The sequence below is a fragment of the Henckelia pumila genome, chromosome 3, assembly GCF_033568475.1.
Source record: "Henckelia pumila isolate YLH828 chromosome 3, ASM3356847v2, whole genome shotgun sequence".
NCBI classification, from domain to species: Eukaryota; Viridiplantae; Streptophyta; class Magnoliopsida; order Lamiales; family Gesneriaceae; genus Henckelia; species Henckelia pumila.
Genome location: NC_133122.1, coordinates 191,221,903 through 191,236,039, shown reverse-complemented (window position 1 = coordinate 191,236,039; position 14,137 = coordinate 191,221,903). Strand labels below are relative to the sequence as shown.

General features: G+C 34.4%; 1 protein-coding gene across 1 annotated transcript; it reads left to right on the top strand.

Annotated features, from left to right (window-relative positions):
• Nucleotides 1-2,397: 2,397 nt before the first annotated feature.
• On the top strand, nucleotides 2,398-7,148 carry LOC140887533 (26S proteasome non-ATPase regulatory subunit 12 homolog A-like). The gene is made up of 11 exons (XM_073294812.1): nucleotides 2,398-2,538; nucleotides 2,638-2,835; nucleotides 3,898-4,005; nucleotides 4,107-4,211; nucleotides 4,624-4,680; nucleotides 4,782-4,978; nucleotides 5,403-5,502; nucleotides 5,653-5,765; nucleotides 5,868-6,021; nucleotides 6,166-6,243; nucleotides 6,498-7,148. The coding sequence occupies exons 1-11, from the start codon at nucleotides 2,536-2,538 to the stop codon at nucleotides 6,714-6,716; spliced, it is 1,332 nt and encodes a 443-aa protein (XP_073150913.1). The 5' UTR covers nucleotides 2,398-2,535; the 3' UTR covers nucleotides 6,717-7,148.
• Nucleotides 7,149-14,137: the final 6,989 nt, after the last annotated feature.

Sequence of the window (14,137 nt, the reverse complement as noted above, 5' to 3'; positions counted from 1 at the left end):
GGAGGATCAGATTTTACACTCAGGGGCTATGTGGATTCAAATTATGCAGGTGATCCAGATAAGAGAAAATCTACTACTGGTTATGTGTTTACAGTTACAGGAGGTGCAGTCAGTTGGGTTTCAAAACTGCAAACAGTTGTGGCATTATCTACAACGAAAGCAGAATACATGGCAGCTACTCAAGCTTGCAAGGAGGCAATATGGATTAAAAGGTTATTGGAGGAGCTTGGGCACAAATAAGAAAAGATTCCTCTGTTTTGTGACAGTCAGAGTGTCTTGCACATTGCAAGGAATCCAGCCTTTCATTCCAGGACTAAACACATTGGAGTTCAATTTCACTTTGTTCGGGAAGTAGTAGAGGAAGGAAGTGTGGACATGCAGAAGATCCATACGAAGGATAACATTGCTGATATTCTGACCAAACCAGTGAGTGCAGAGAAGTTTGAATGGTGTAGATCCTCAAGTGGCCTAGCAGAAACGTAAGCAGCAGGAATGACAAGATTGAAAGGATGTGTGGAGTTGTGCTTGATTCTCAATCAAATCTCCAAGTGGGAGAAATGTCAGCAAAGGTGGGCAGGGGACATGCATTTAATGCATGTCCCAAAGTCTTCAGAGGCAGCAGAATTATTGGAGGAATCAGTCCAATCTGGTGGCAGCCATCCAATGAAGAAATTTTGTAGGAAAGAGTGAAGGAAACTTCACTCACGTACGAGGGGAGGGAGCTCTATAAATTGAGCTCCCATTAACCATTCTCATCATCCCTCAGCCTCAAGCATTCTTCTGTTTTTGAGTGCATTTCTTCTCTCCTTAGTTATTTCTATATATTTGTGAGATAGGTTTTCTCCTGTATAAGAGAGTGAGTGTCTCTTTGGAAACATAGAGAGAGGTTGTAATTCTTCAAATATTATAGTGGAATCTTTTGGTCTTGCCCGTGGTTTTTACCCTAATAATTTTTGGGGGTTTTCCACGTAAATCTTGGTGTCTATTTATTCTTAAATTTACATAGTTTCTATCTCGTGATGCCGCACCTGGTATCAACAAATAAGATGGATTATGGGATTGTATAAGTATGATATTGCACGATTGATATGAGTTAAAAGATTTGATATGTATTATTTATTTCAAGAATGTGCATCTCTTTTCAAGAAGTTTATTGCATAAGAATTTCAAAAATTCAAGCGTGTTTGACTTAGAACAATTTTGGAAATAGTGCCCCCTGTAAAAAAATTTAGGGTGTGTGTCAGTAACGACATAATCGTGCTAGAAAAACTCTGTGTCAGGGTGCGTTTGAGAAAATATATAAACATGCTGGAGAGATCCATTTTGATAAATTGTGGACAATTGTCGAATTTGAACATTCACAGATCAACGCATAATACCAATACTTAGAATCTTGGTATTTTATCGGGTAATAAAGACTACTAGTGTGCAACTATAGCCACAAACTTCATATACTTGATAAACGGTAATCATTTGAAAAAGTTAGAGAATAGTCTGACTTATCATATGAGAACTCGGCTAAATATCCTTACTAATTTATCAATAGTTTTTTTTATTTATTTTTTATCAAAACAATTGTACTCTGAAGTCTGAATCAACACGTTTGGAGGAAATTTGTTCGTAAAATTTAATACCCAATATGCATCATAATACACCAATATATCTTTTAACAATATCTTCTTGAAAACTTAACAAAATATTTGCATTTTTTCTAAAACATTTATGAAATGTTTGGGAGAGCTTCTAAAAAGCACTTATAGCTTTTGCTTAACAAAATTTTGAACTTTTAAAAAGCACTTGTAGCTTTTCCTTAACAAAATTTTGAAATTTTCTGAAATTTTATTAAGGAAAAGTTGAGAAGTATTTTTTCGGGAACGAAATCTTCTACTACACTTGGTGCTACAAACCGTGCTACATTTTGCTAAAAAAACTCCGTTTGCACAAATTATTAAAAATTAAATTCATTAAACAACATGGATGAACAAAATATAATTAATCATTGATAAAATTTTCGATTCACCTATTTTTTCAATTAAAAAAATCATCAATACATTATTTTACTCATTTATCGTGCTTGAGACTCAATTTATTGCCTATTTTAATTGAAAAAATAGGTGAATCAAAAATTTTATCAATGATTAATTATATTTTGTTTATCTATGTTGTTTAGTGAATTTAATTTTTAATAATTTGTGCAAACGAAGTTTTTTTAGCAAAGTGTAACACAATTTATAACATCAAATGTAGTAAAGTTCTCATTTCTTCGAAACTATCCCAAATACTACCTTACATAAGCGTAACTGGGCCAAAAGGCTAATCTTATTTACCAAACCTAGGGCGGCATTTTTGTAATTTACCGTTTTTATGGGGGTCAATCAGATGTTTATTCTCTACTTGTTCTCGAGGTATCCCCCGTTCCAAGCTTGTTTACTAGTTTCTATTCCGTCGTTTCTTACCCCTCATACTCTTCTTGTCTAGGGTTTTATTTTTCGATCTCAGCTAAATCAATCAGTTACTTGAATCGATTCAATCGAAATGGTTAGCGGATCCTCGTCTCGGACTCTCAATTTCGCCTTTTTTATCCATCGATTCAGATCTCGTGCTGTGTTTTTTAAGCTTTTCACTTTTATTTTGCAGGAAAATGGAGGGGGAAATTTGGAAGCGCAAATTGAATTGTTTTTGAATGTCGAAAAGCAGATGAGGCAAACAGGTGATGTGGCAGGCACTCGTAAGGCCGTCACTGATATTCTGCAGCTCTGCTTTGAAACCGGCGCGTGGAAGACGCTCAATGAGCAGATTGTTCTCATCTCCAAGCGCCGTGGGCAGTTGAAACAGGTCTAATCTTTGTCCTCCTCTTATTTGTTATTTAATTGCCGAAAGTGGGTGCTTTTTTTCGGTTTTTGGATTTTAGTTTTAGTCTTCAGTTTAATTCTAGCTCCCCCGGGACATTCTAAGAAATTAGAATTCTATAAAAGAAATGCCAATGAATCAATCATATGGGAATAAACGACTTTTTTTAAAAAAATGTTTTCTTGTAATTTTTTTTGGGTTTGTATGGTTGCTTTTTGCTCAACAAGAGTTGGTTTGATACTCATTTTGGGATGTACGTAATTTGGTATGGCCCAAGAGTCTATCTGGATTTCAAATTATGGTATAGTGGTTCGTTTTCTTATTGTTGGTTGAATAAAATTTATGAATTGAAGTTTGATTCATTATGAAGGACATTCTGCTAGATAAAATAAATTGTTTAGATAGGAAATCGAAAAGAAACAAGTGCTAAAATTGTATAATACTTAGCTGACTCAGAGGCTGTGCCTCTATGGGTGATTTTGGTTCATTCAAACTTGTAAACATGACAGTACTGAAAACCTGAAATATATTATGATGGTCCTTAGTGTAGTGTCCCTGATGTTGTACCTCCTACTCTATCTCCATCTCGATGCTGAAGCATTCCAAAGAGCAACTGTAGCCACCCCCAGATTGTTTTAACTTTATTTTTGAACTGTTAAATAGATTGATGGTACTTGCCATAAGTCATTCTTTTTTTTTTTTTTTTTTAAATCTTGATCCAGTCAATTACTAGACATCATGCACATGTCTGTGCACCACCTAGTTGCCCATTTAGATGTTTGAAATTGAATATATCAGAATCTCTTTGGAACTATCACATTGAAAAGCTTTGTCGAGCGAGAGTGTGCTTATTGACAGATCCACTGATGAATTGGAAAATGTAGTAAATTTTTGTATTTATATGACCATCTGGGTTGTTTATTGCGGTGCTTCCATCTTTTAGCTCATGGCTCACCTGTCTTGCTACCTTGTACCTGAATTTTTTTAGCAATTACTGTTGCATATCTGCTGGAGTTGCATAATGTTTTTTTTGGTGGTATTATGTAGGCCGTACAAGCCATGGTCCAACAAGCAATGCAATACATTGACCAGACTCCAGACCTTGATACTAAAATCGAACTTATAAAGACACTTAATAGCGTATCTGCTGGAAAGGTGATCACTGCTCTGTGCACTCATAATTCGTTGTGTTTTCATTAATTCGAAGATTTCTGCTTTTGTTTTGGTTAAATCAAATTTATTTTGGCACCTGACAGATATATGTTGAGATTGAGAGGGCTCGGTTGATTAAGAAACTTGCAAAAATTAAGGAAGAACAAGGACTTATATCAGAAGCTGCAGATTTGATGCAAGAAATTGCGGTTAGTGAATGATAATTTTCAGTACTGGCCTTCTAGTTGTGATACACGAGTCATTTCTTTTGTCTCGAAGAATTTTTTTTGCTAAAGCACACTGTTTAAGCAAATTCTCTTTTTCATTAACTCTTTCTATTGATTATTTGATGCTTTGATATGATTGAAACTCTAGTCTCTAGCTATCATGTTTAATGTGTTCACATGTTTTTAGAAGTAGTTGTATATTGATTATTTGATGCTTTGATATGATCGAAATTCTAGTCTCTTGCTATCATGTTTGATGTGTTCAAATATGTTTTTCGGAAAAGTTGTCTTCACATTTCTTCAAAATTGCACTGAGCCAAGAGCCAGTAGACGCATAATTTACAAGGCATATCTGATCTTCCTTTCTGCTATTTCTATTGGATATAATCTGCAGGTGGAAACCTTTGGCGCAATGGCAAAAACAGAAAAAATAGCTTTTATTCTTGAGCAAGTATGTGGTTGCTCTTTTGTTTGTCTTTTCATTACTTGATAGTTTATGAAGTACTGAACTTTGGCTTATCTGATCTTAGTGCTTTCTTGGCCAATTCATAGGTTCGCTTGTGTTTAGATCGCCAGGATTATGTACGTGCACAAATACTTTCAAGAAAGATAAGTACTAGAGTCTTTGAAGCTGATACTTCTAAAGAAAAGAAAAAGCCAAAAGAGGGTGATAATATTGTTGAAGAGGCTCCTGCTGATATTCCATCGCTGTTGGAGTTGAAACGGATATACTACCAACTAATGATTCGGTATACACCATTTTATTTTTGATTGTTGCCATATTTTCTACTGCTTTAGGTTAAATTTAATCTTTAACTCCCATCAAACTACATAACAAGTTCATACTCAGGCAACACATAAGAATATTTTGTGATATTTTGTGAGAGGTTTTACCCTTGTTTTCCCCTTTTGTTCAATAGGTTCTTATTTTCTTTCGATTCAGGGTGATTCCTGGTGCATGAAATTGTTTGTTTGTTCTACAAAAATGCATACTCTGCCAAACGTTTTCTACTGTTTGACAACTGAGGATCAAAGTGTTGTCGATTTTGATTACCGAATTGAGTTTTCTCTTGCTGTTTAACCTTTTGTTCTTAAATATTCTGATAAAAAATCTGACATTAAGATGCCCATGCTCCACGCCCAAATTGTTTAGCTTACTTCCATATGTTGTAGGTATTATTCACATAGCAATGACTACCTGGAAATATGCCGATGTTACAAATCAATATATGAGATTCCATCTGTGAAAGAAGACACTGTGCAGTGGATACCGGTAATGCCTTTGTTGCTTGGTTCTGTATTTAACCTTGTGATTGTTTGGATGTAATGTACAAGTGTATCATTTCTTCCCTTAAATTTTTGCTTTTCTTATCACTTGTTTGTGCTGATTTTGTCTTTGCCACTTTGGCTGTATTTCATGTAGGTTTTGAGAAAAATATGCTGGTATTTGGTCTTGTCACCTCATGATCCGATGCAGTCTAGCCTTCTTAATGCAACTCTGGAGGATAAGAATCTTTCGGAGATCCCTCATTTCAAGTTGGTTTTTTAAATATAATTATGGTTGTACCTTGCTGTTTCCTGTTCTTTACTCCACATTTTCCTTGATTTCACCAATATTTGTCTTGGCTGTGCCATTAGGTTGATGTTAAAACAACTAGTTACCATGGAGGTTATTCAATGGACATCTTTGTGGAACACCTTCAAAGACGAATTTGAGAATGAAAAGAACATGCTTGGTGGTTATTTGGGAGAAAAGGCAGCTGAAGACCTTAAACTCAGAGTGATAGAACATGTAATGCTCCTATACCCTAGTTTTTGAGTGCACTCTGTAAATAATTTTCATTTCATATTTTGATTGTGGCATTATTCTGGTGCTCGTCAGCAATTAAGATATATATTACACTTTACCTATTTTTGTGACATGATTTTCATGCAGAATATCCTTGTTGTGGCAAAATATTACTCACGGATAACTTTGAAGAGACTTGCAGATCTATTATGTCTTAACATACAGGTAAGACGTCATCCTTCTAAGACTGTAGAACTGTTGATTATAGTTGCTCGTCAACCCTTTCTGTGTTTGTTAACTTATGTCAGTAATATTTTCTCTGGAAATGATTCTCACTTTCAAAGAAATAAGCCATGCACTAGGAAATTGAGTTGTTTGTGTATGAGTGTTCCTTTTTTAAAAAGAGAAAGGAAATTGAGTCGGTTGTGATGAAATAAAGAATGTGATGGAGTGAAGATACTCTCCCCTTATTAACACAGGAGGCTGAGAAACATCTCTCTGACATGGTGGTCTCAAAAGCTCTGGTGGCAAAGATAGACAGACCTATGGGTGTAGTTTGTTTCCAGGCAGCCAAGGACAGCAATGACATTCTGAATTCTTGGGCTATGAACTTGGAGAAGCTGCTCGACCTTGTAGAGAAGAGTTGTCACCAAATTCACAAGGAGATGATGGTCCACAAAGCTGCACTAAGGGTTTGAGAGGTTCATATGTACTTCGAGAGTTATACTCTTCCTTTCAGTCATTGGCCATCTGGTACGAGATCCACTTTAGAGGATGTATTGAATGAAGAAAACCTTTTCCGAAACGAAATTTGTGTGAATGAATATGTGGCAGACAGCGTTGTTTGCCATTCTGATGACTTTGGGAAATGAGACAGCCGTCACTTGCTTCCATTATTTGGCTTCTGACATTTCGCGGTTCTTTTTGAAGTCCTTTCTAATGCGTGATTCCTTCATTGCTACAATTAAGATTTACTCTTGCTGCTGAGGAACAAGCGGACTTGCTTGTACCTTGTGCACAACAGTTGTGCTCAACGTAATCATTTACTGGCAAACTTGTATGCTGATGATACTATAATATCTAAAGATAAAGTGACCGAGTCTCATAAATCTTAGCCATTTCTTGTGTTAGTTTGTTGTCCATTTGAATTGGTTGCATGTGATGACTCGCGACTTGCTGATCATTCTCTTTTTGTTTTGATTTTGTTACCTTTTCTTTCCTTTTGAGAAGCTTGCTGCTCTCAGTTGTGTTGTCTGGCGGTAATAAGCTAAACCCAAATTGCTCATCTATGTCCTCACCCCCTTCCCTTGAGTTTGGCTCGGCTCGGCTTGATGTCTGCAAAACTCCCCTGATAAGTTTTAGCTTAGATTAATCTCCAGCAAAGTTACAAAATGCATTTACATTCCCAGGGATTTTGAAAGACTTCTACTTTAGATTTGTGTCGGTATTACATTGAAATGTCCGTTCCAGCTACCGGATATCTGAATTGTGATATGGCCACTATGTCTACGGTAACAAGGTTTCTAATACAAATTTCTTCAAAATAAAAGAATGCCAAATACCCACGAAACTCCACTGTGAATCCTCTAGCTCACATGTTCGTTGATTATAAAAAGTTCAGTTAATAGAAATGCAAAGCACCACTCACCAGTACGCATAAAATTATCATGATTTAAGAAAATAATTAAATGGACGTACCATTTCAACAGCATGCTCCTCAAATAACTCTCGTGCTCGTTCCAACTTTGATTTCCCACATCTCTTGACAAACTTTGAAAGGTAAGTGACCCAGATATCTTTCACATGGGGATATTTTAAAATCTTCACACCTCTCTCAATAAACCTTGAAAGAATCTTCAAAGTACCATGGGAAAAGCTCACGTGAAAATAAATTTGTCAGACAAACCATAGTTTGAAGGGGAAGGTAGTGAAGAAAGGAAGCAATACCACAACAGAATTCCTAACTTACTTCTGGGAGCATTGAGTAGTTTATAATAATTTGTGGTGTGGCTATTCTCAAATCCAATATTCTTTCGTAAACTGCACGAGTCGACTCCGGACTGCCCAAGCTTTCCTCCAAATCCACATAGAACGTCCAAAGCTTAAGAGACTTGTGAAGCATAATTTGCACTGGATAATCCAACAGAGAAATAAGTTATCCTTGTGACTCCAAAAATTAAAAAAACAGATTGATAATCCAATTGGATACCTAGTAGCGGCTTTTCGAGTACTTAGATAGTGTTTATGAGAGCTTCTAAAAAGCACTTCTCAGCTTCTCGTTAACAAACTTTCACAAAATTTTAAATTTTTGTTAACGAAAAAGCTGAAAAGTATTTCTAAGAAGCTCTTCAAACACTACCTTAGTCTAGGTATTACAAAGTGACCCGATACTTGGTGTTCCCTTAAAGTTAGATATGCTGCCTCACATTCTTTACATAATGGCACATTTTCACCTGCTTTATCACAATCCGTTTATCTCTTCTTAACAAAAAAATAATAATAAAAAAAATTAAAATTCAAAATTGTGGTACTTGTACATTGTAATTATTTTCTTAACTTTTTGTGACAAGTTGTTATTGTTAGAAATAATACTTGTTTATATTAAGAGTTTTCAGGAATTTTATATTATGTATGACAATATTTTAACAGTTATGACAAGGTAATTTTCTCGTATCTTACAAGAAATATCAGCTGAGTACAACTAATCAAAAGAACACTATATAGCATAATCTAACAACAACTTTTAAGAAATAAATATATTCCAAATAAAAAAACAGAGATCATTAACCATATTACTAAAGAGCAAACAAGCAAAACAGAATATCTCAAATAATAATAATCCAAATCCGGGGAATCTTATGCATTGTCGTCAGAGCTCGCTCGAACGTTTGGTACTGGGCGTGATTGATATGCAGATTCCTAACTAGCTAGCTCATGTAAGCGTGCCAAAGCTTATAGCTTCCTGGCAATGCTCGTAAATAATGGCCCGTTTTCGAAAAGGGGCTTCTCCCCGGGCAATTAAATACCGCCACCATAGCTTGACGCCGTTCGGGTTTCGGGGCACTTCTTCTTCGTAGAGCTAAGGTAGTCCTTTTCGCTAACCAAGAGGGAAATTTAGGGGGAATGATCTCGCAGTGTTTGCAACTCATTATGGAGATTATCTTCGTGAATTTGTGAAAAAAAATTTCATAATCAGTTTGCAAGTATTATTTAAGTTATTTAAAAAAACTATTAAATATTATTTTTATCTCAAAACTCTTTAAAAAATTATTACTTTTCATAAACAAGTACTTGTCTTTTTTTTGAGAGGAACAATTACTTGTCTTGCTTTAACTAAATATGTTTAATGAAAATATTATTCTTTATTCTTTGTTGTTCATTTCTACAAATTTCACGATAAGAGACTAAATTACACAAGAGAAATTAATTAATACTTCCCAAAAAAATTAATTATTTTGATTTAATATGATTAATTCTTTTTTTCTTTTTTTTTTGGCATTTGGCGTAACGTGGACACACTAAATTTTAATTTTTTTTTAAAAAATATGATGAAAAATTTATATATTTCCTAGTAAATTCAATCAACCAACACCAACTGAGTGCATGAACAAATATAAAAACCACAATATATCAAATAGGATGGAATAAATATGAAAATTTTAAATTCGGACTCTTCGAACATATATAAATTATTTTAAATTCAAGTACATCTAATTGCATGTTGTGAGAGCCCGTTATCTTGATTAATATATTTAATGATCAAACAAACATGATTAATTAATGTAAATAATAAAAATAAGCATGCATAAGTATGACTTCATACTCGTCTTTGAAAGCCTACATATTCTTGAGCATGCATTTTATGAAAGCATAACATATTTTGAAAAGTATCGATTGAGTTTTAATCGAATTTGAAAATGCATTTGAATTGGGACATTTATTGATTATATGTTTTCGTTGTTCATACTTAGTTTTACATTTACTGGTTTTTCGACTGTTGCTTTGTCTTCTCTATGCGCGTTGCAACATGTAATTTAGGGCCGAGTCATAAGAGGCCATGAGCTTGGGATTGAGAGTTTAACAAGCGAGTTGTGTCGAATTTATTTTGAAAAATGGGGATTATTTTACATTGTCAATATGTTTGTATCTTATTATGTTTTATGTTATTCCGAGTTTAGGTGATTTAAATCTTAAAAAAAAAACAATTTTGTCCTGAAATTGTTTTGCATTGTCATTTTGGTTGTAGCACCTGGGTCCCACAATATTAGTTGGGCTCGAATATTTTAATTTATTTTAATTAAGAGTTTAAGTTAAGATTTAATGTGTTTAAGTTAGTTTAATTAAATAATGGACTTAATTAATATTTTAAATGAGCCTATTAAATTTTCATGGGCTTAATACCCATGATAATTAATTAGGTCAAATCATGATAGGTTAAGTGTATAATGGACCAGACTTGAATGTTAATGGGTCAGATAAGTGATAATGAGCTAGAATAGTTAATGGACAAATTTAAGTTATTCGGCTATTCTAAGAAATTAATGGGCTATTTATGATGAATTAAGAATTTATGGGCCAGTCTTGAAATTTATGGGTTTGAATCTAAGGGGTTAGCAACACGAACAAGTCTATGAAAAGTAAATAGTCCGTAAATTTATATTTAATTCATGCATTTATTTTTATGATATATAAGTATGATTTTACGAAAATAATTAAATATGTATTTACGGGCAAAATTTTATGAAATGATGAGATTATGATATTTTAAGTTCATTCATCGTGAAAGAAATATTTATGAATGATTATGGGTATGTAAAAATTATTTTAAGAAAATTGACGTAAGCGTGTGACAATTACGGGATTGGGGATGGGGTGCTTAGGCCCATAGCCCTTTCCATATGCTTACGAGACTGTGAGTCGTGAAACTGATGCTCGATTGTCTTTTCATATTATTATGTTTATGAGCTTATGGATCAAGCATTGAGTGTTGGTGAAGTGATAGCATAGATGTGGATATCCCATCATGTACGTTGATTTCCAGATTGATCAATCGAATATGTCACAGTTACACGACATTGATACAACCTATATGAAAGTTTCAGTTTATGATGTCATGATATTTTGTATAATGATCAAGCTCAAGATATGATTATGTACTCGATGACGTTACGAAACAGTATGATGATAATGTTCATGTTGACATATGATGATGATGATGTTTAAGATAAAACATTATGTAATGTTTTTTAAGATCGTGCATTTATAAGTATATTTTACGATATTTTATATGATGTGTGCATGCATGTGTTCATGTTGTTATTTTTAGATAGAACGTGTTGAACTCATTAGATTTAAATGGTGCGGGTGATCATTAGTTTAATGATACAGATGCCCATCTATGAGGTGACAATAGGTGGGCATAGAGGTGGGCACGGGAGGTGGGCAGCATAGCAAAACTCTATATATATATATATATTAAAGAGATATAATAAATTTATTTTAATGTTACATAGTCGTATTAAAAAATGAAATAATCTTAATTTTTTTTTCACAGCGCCAAAGTTTTCAAATTTTATTTGAAATCATGATTCTAATAAAATTAATTGGGGCCTGACAATCTGTGCCAAGAAAGAAAATCATTAAATGCCGGGTTGACACAACTTCCATATATTCTAGTTCCAGAACAAAAACAAAACCACCAAAAAAAAAAAAAGAAAAGATTATGAAAATTTGTTCTCATGCATCCACATGATTGCATGAAGTCTGTAGTATGGGAGAAAAATCAGCTCCATCTCCGCCGCCACCGCCGCTCCTTCCCCGGCTGCTTTCAGCCCCATGGTTAACATCCAATGGTGGTTCTGCAGCCACCGAACTCGATCCCATAGAGTCATGCCTTTGCATATCATCACCAAGAACATTCATCATCCCCGAACAAAGCCTTGAACTTGAACTTTCAAGCCGAGAAACGGCCTCCGAAAAAGTCGAAACAGCAAACATCTGATTCGAATAAAGATCCATTTGATTTTGATCAGGCTGCTGTATAAGCGTGACGTTTTCAGGGAAGTTGAGCTTAGCTTTGCTGCCTCGGAATCGTAGGGCTGCTTCGTCGTAGGCTTGAGCGGCATCCTCGGCCGTGTCGAACGTGCCGAGCCACACCCTAGCGGCTTTGTATGGATCCCTTATTTCGGCAGCCCATTTCCCCCAAGGCCTCTGCCTCACACCTCGATACTTTCTTGTGGCTGATTTTGATTTTGAGGATGAGTATTCTTGGCCATGATGTTGGTATTCATATACTGCTGTTGATTTTATTGCATCAGTATAACTTTTTGTACTTATAAGTGTGCTTGGAGTACTTGGAGTAACTTCTGCATGTAGTTTGTATCATTAACTTAAGAACATGACATTGCAATTTATACGTACAATATTTAAGCAAATTAAACTGTAAAAGTTACCTGATAAAACTGTTATTGCATTGGAACCTCTAATAAGATCATTAATATTAATATCATTGTATGCTCTGGGAAGTCGAGAAAACTGATGATCAGTACCGTAATCGCTGCTACTTCCCTCCACGCGCCCCTTTTTGTATGCAGATATTGAAGGGCCGTCACCGTCACCGTCACCGTTTTTGCCACCGCCCATTTCCGGGGCCGCGTTACCGCCGGTAATCACATGAGCTAAAGCTGACACCATAGCTGACATTTCTTGCTCTTTGTTTACCGGCCTAGAAGCCATATTTGGCATAAACTCCAACGAATTGTTTATTATGGGATTGTTTTCTCTTGGATGGACGTACACATGCATATAACGTTCTGTACTACTACAAGATATCTATATTAATTTATATAGATGATACAAAGGAATATAATATAATAATAATAATAATATAATTATTGCTACTACTTGCATGGATCGAGTGTGTGTATAGTATTTGTATTATTGAAATGAAATATATAGAATAATTAAGTAGAAAGCGTATAGATTCTAGAAAGTTGACAAGATCAATTAAGCTTCCATTAGATCAGGTCTTCCGAACGGACCGTAATGTAGACAGAGAAATCGGAAAGAATATATTATACTAATTTTGATTCTTCTAAGGTATATAGAAATTAATTTAGGAGGAGGGGCCATGGCAGATGAGTGACTATTTAATTATATTTTTTTTAAAAAAATATACAATATAAACACAAAAACTCCTATGAATTAATCGTCTCATGAAAAATTAATTTTATGAGAGGTATCTTCGATCCAACTCATAAAAACGAATAATTTTATTAACTGTAAATATGGATTGTTGTTTACTAGTCCCACTGGTAGAAGGCGCAAGCTGTGCTCTAAAATAAAAGATTATGAACCCAAAATTGAAAATGATAATCGAGAACTTATGGTTAGGTATATATAGTTTCTAGAAATAGAAAATGAGAATCAAATCACATGGATAAGTTTTTCAGGTTGAATGATTGTATATATACCTAACGAAGAACTAATATATTTAGTAGGTTTAATTTTATTACGAGATAGTCGATCCAATCCATATATGTAGTAACAAATAATATTTCTGCATGAGATGGTTGTGATCAAAAATATGTTTGACGAAATTGATTCCTGAAAGCATCTCACAAAGTTTTGTGTAAGATATATTATAAGGTTTAGTCATTTATGGGAATTTGTAGGTCCCCGTGCATTTATACATCTCTTGCAAGTTAATTCTCTATGGTGTATTGGAGATATAACAGATCGTAACGATATGACTTAAATTATTTGAACGGTATAATTATACAATTGTTACGGTTAGATCGTGATCTTAATATATATAGGCAACTATTGCACTCTAATTAACAATTCTCTTCCAAAGTATTTCAATCATTTCAATATTAAATACATGATCTTGACTGTGATATCAATTATATTAAACTGTTTCTACACCCCACAGCCCCACATGACGGTCAGAAATTCTAACAACCATACCGACTGATTGTTAGTGTGACATCTTTCATTCTCATTTCACGCGACATATATTAATTACATGCTTTATTTTCAAAGAAAAGTTCGATTCCGGAATATTTAAGGTAGTGTGCATGGAAAATTAAATAAAAATTTGAAGTGAATTGGTCCCCAC

Bases quoted from the DNA above. Each gene is read 5' to 3' on its own strand.
- LOC140887533 (XM_073294812.1), top strand. The intron at 4,681-4,781 runs GTATGTGGTTGC...GCCAATTCATAG, and splicing joins TAGCTTTTATTCTTGAGCAA to GTTCGCTTGTGTTTAGATCG. The intron at 4,979-5,402 runs GTATACACCATT...CATATGTTGTAG, and splicing joins TACTACCAACTAATGATTCG to GTATTATTCACATAGCAATG.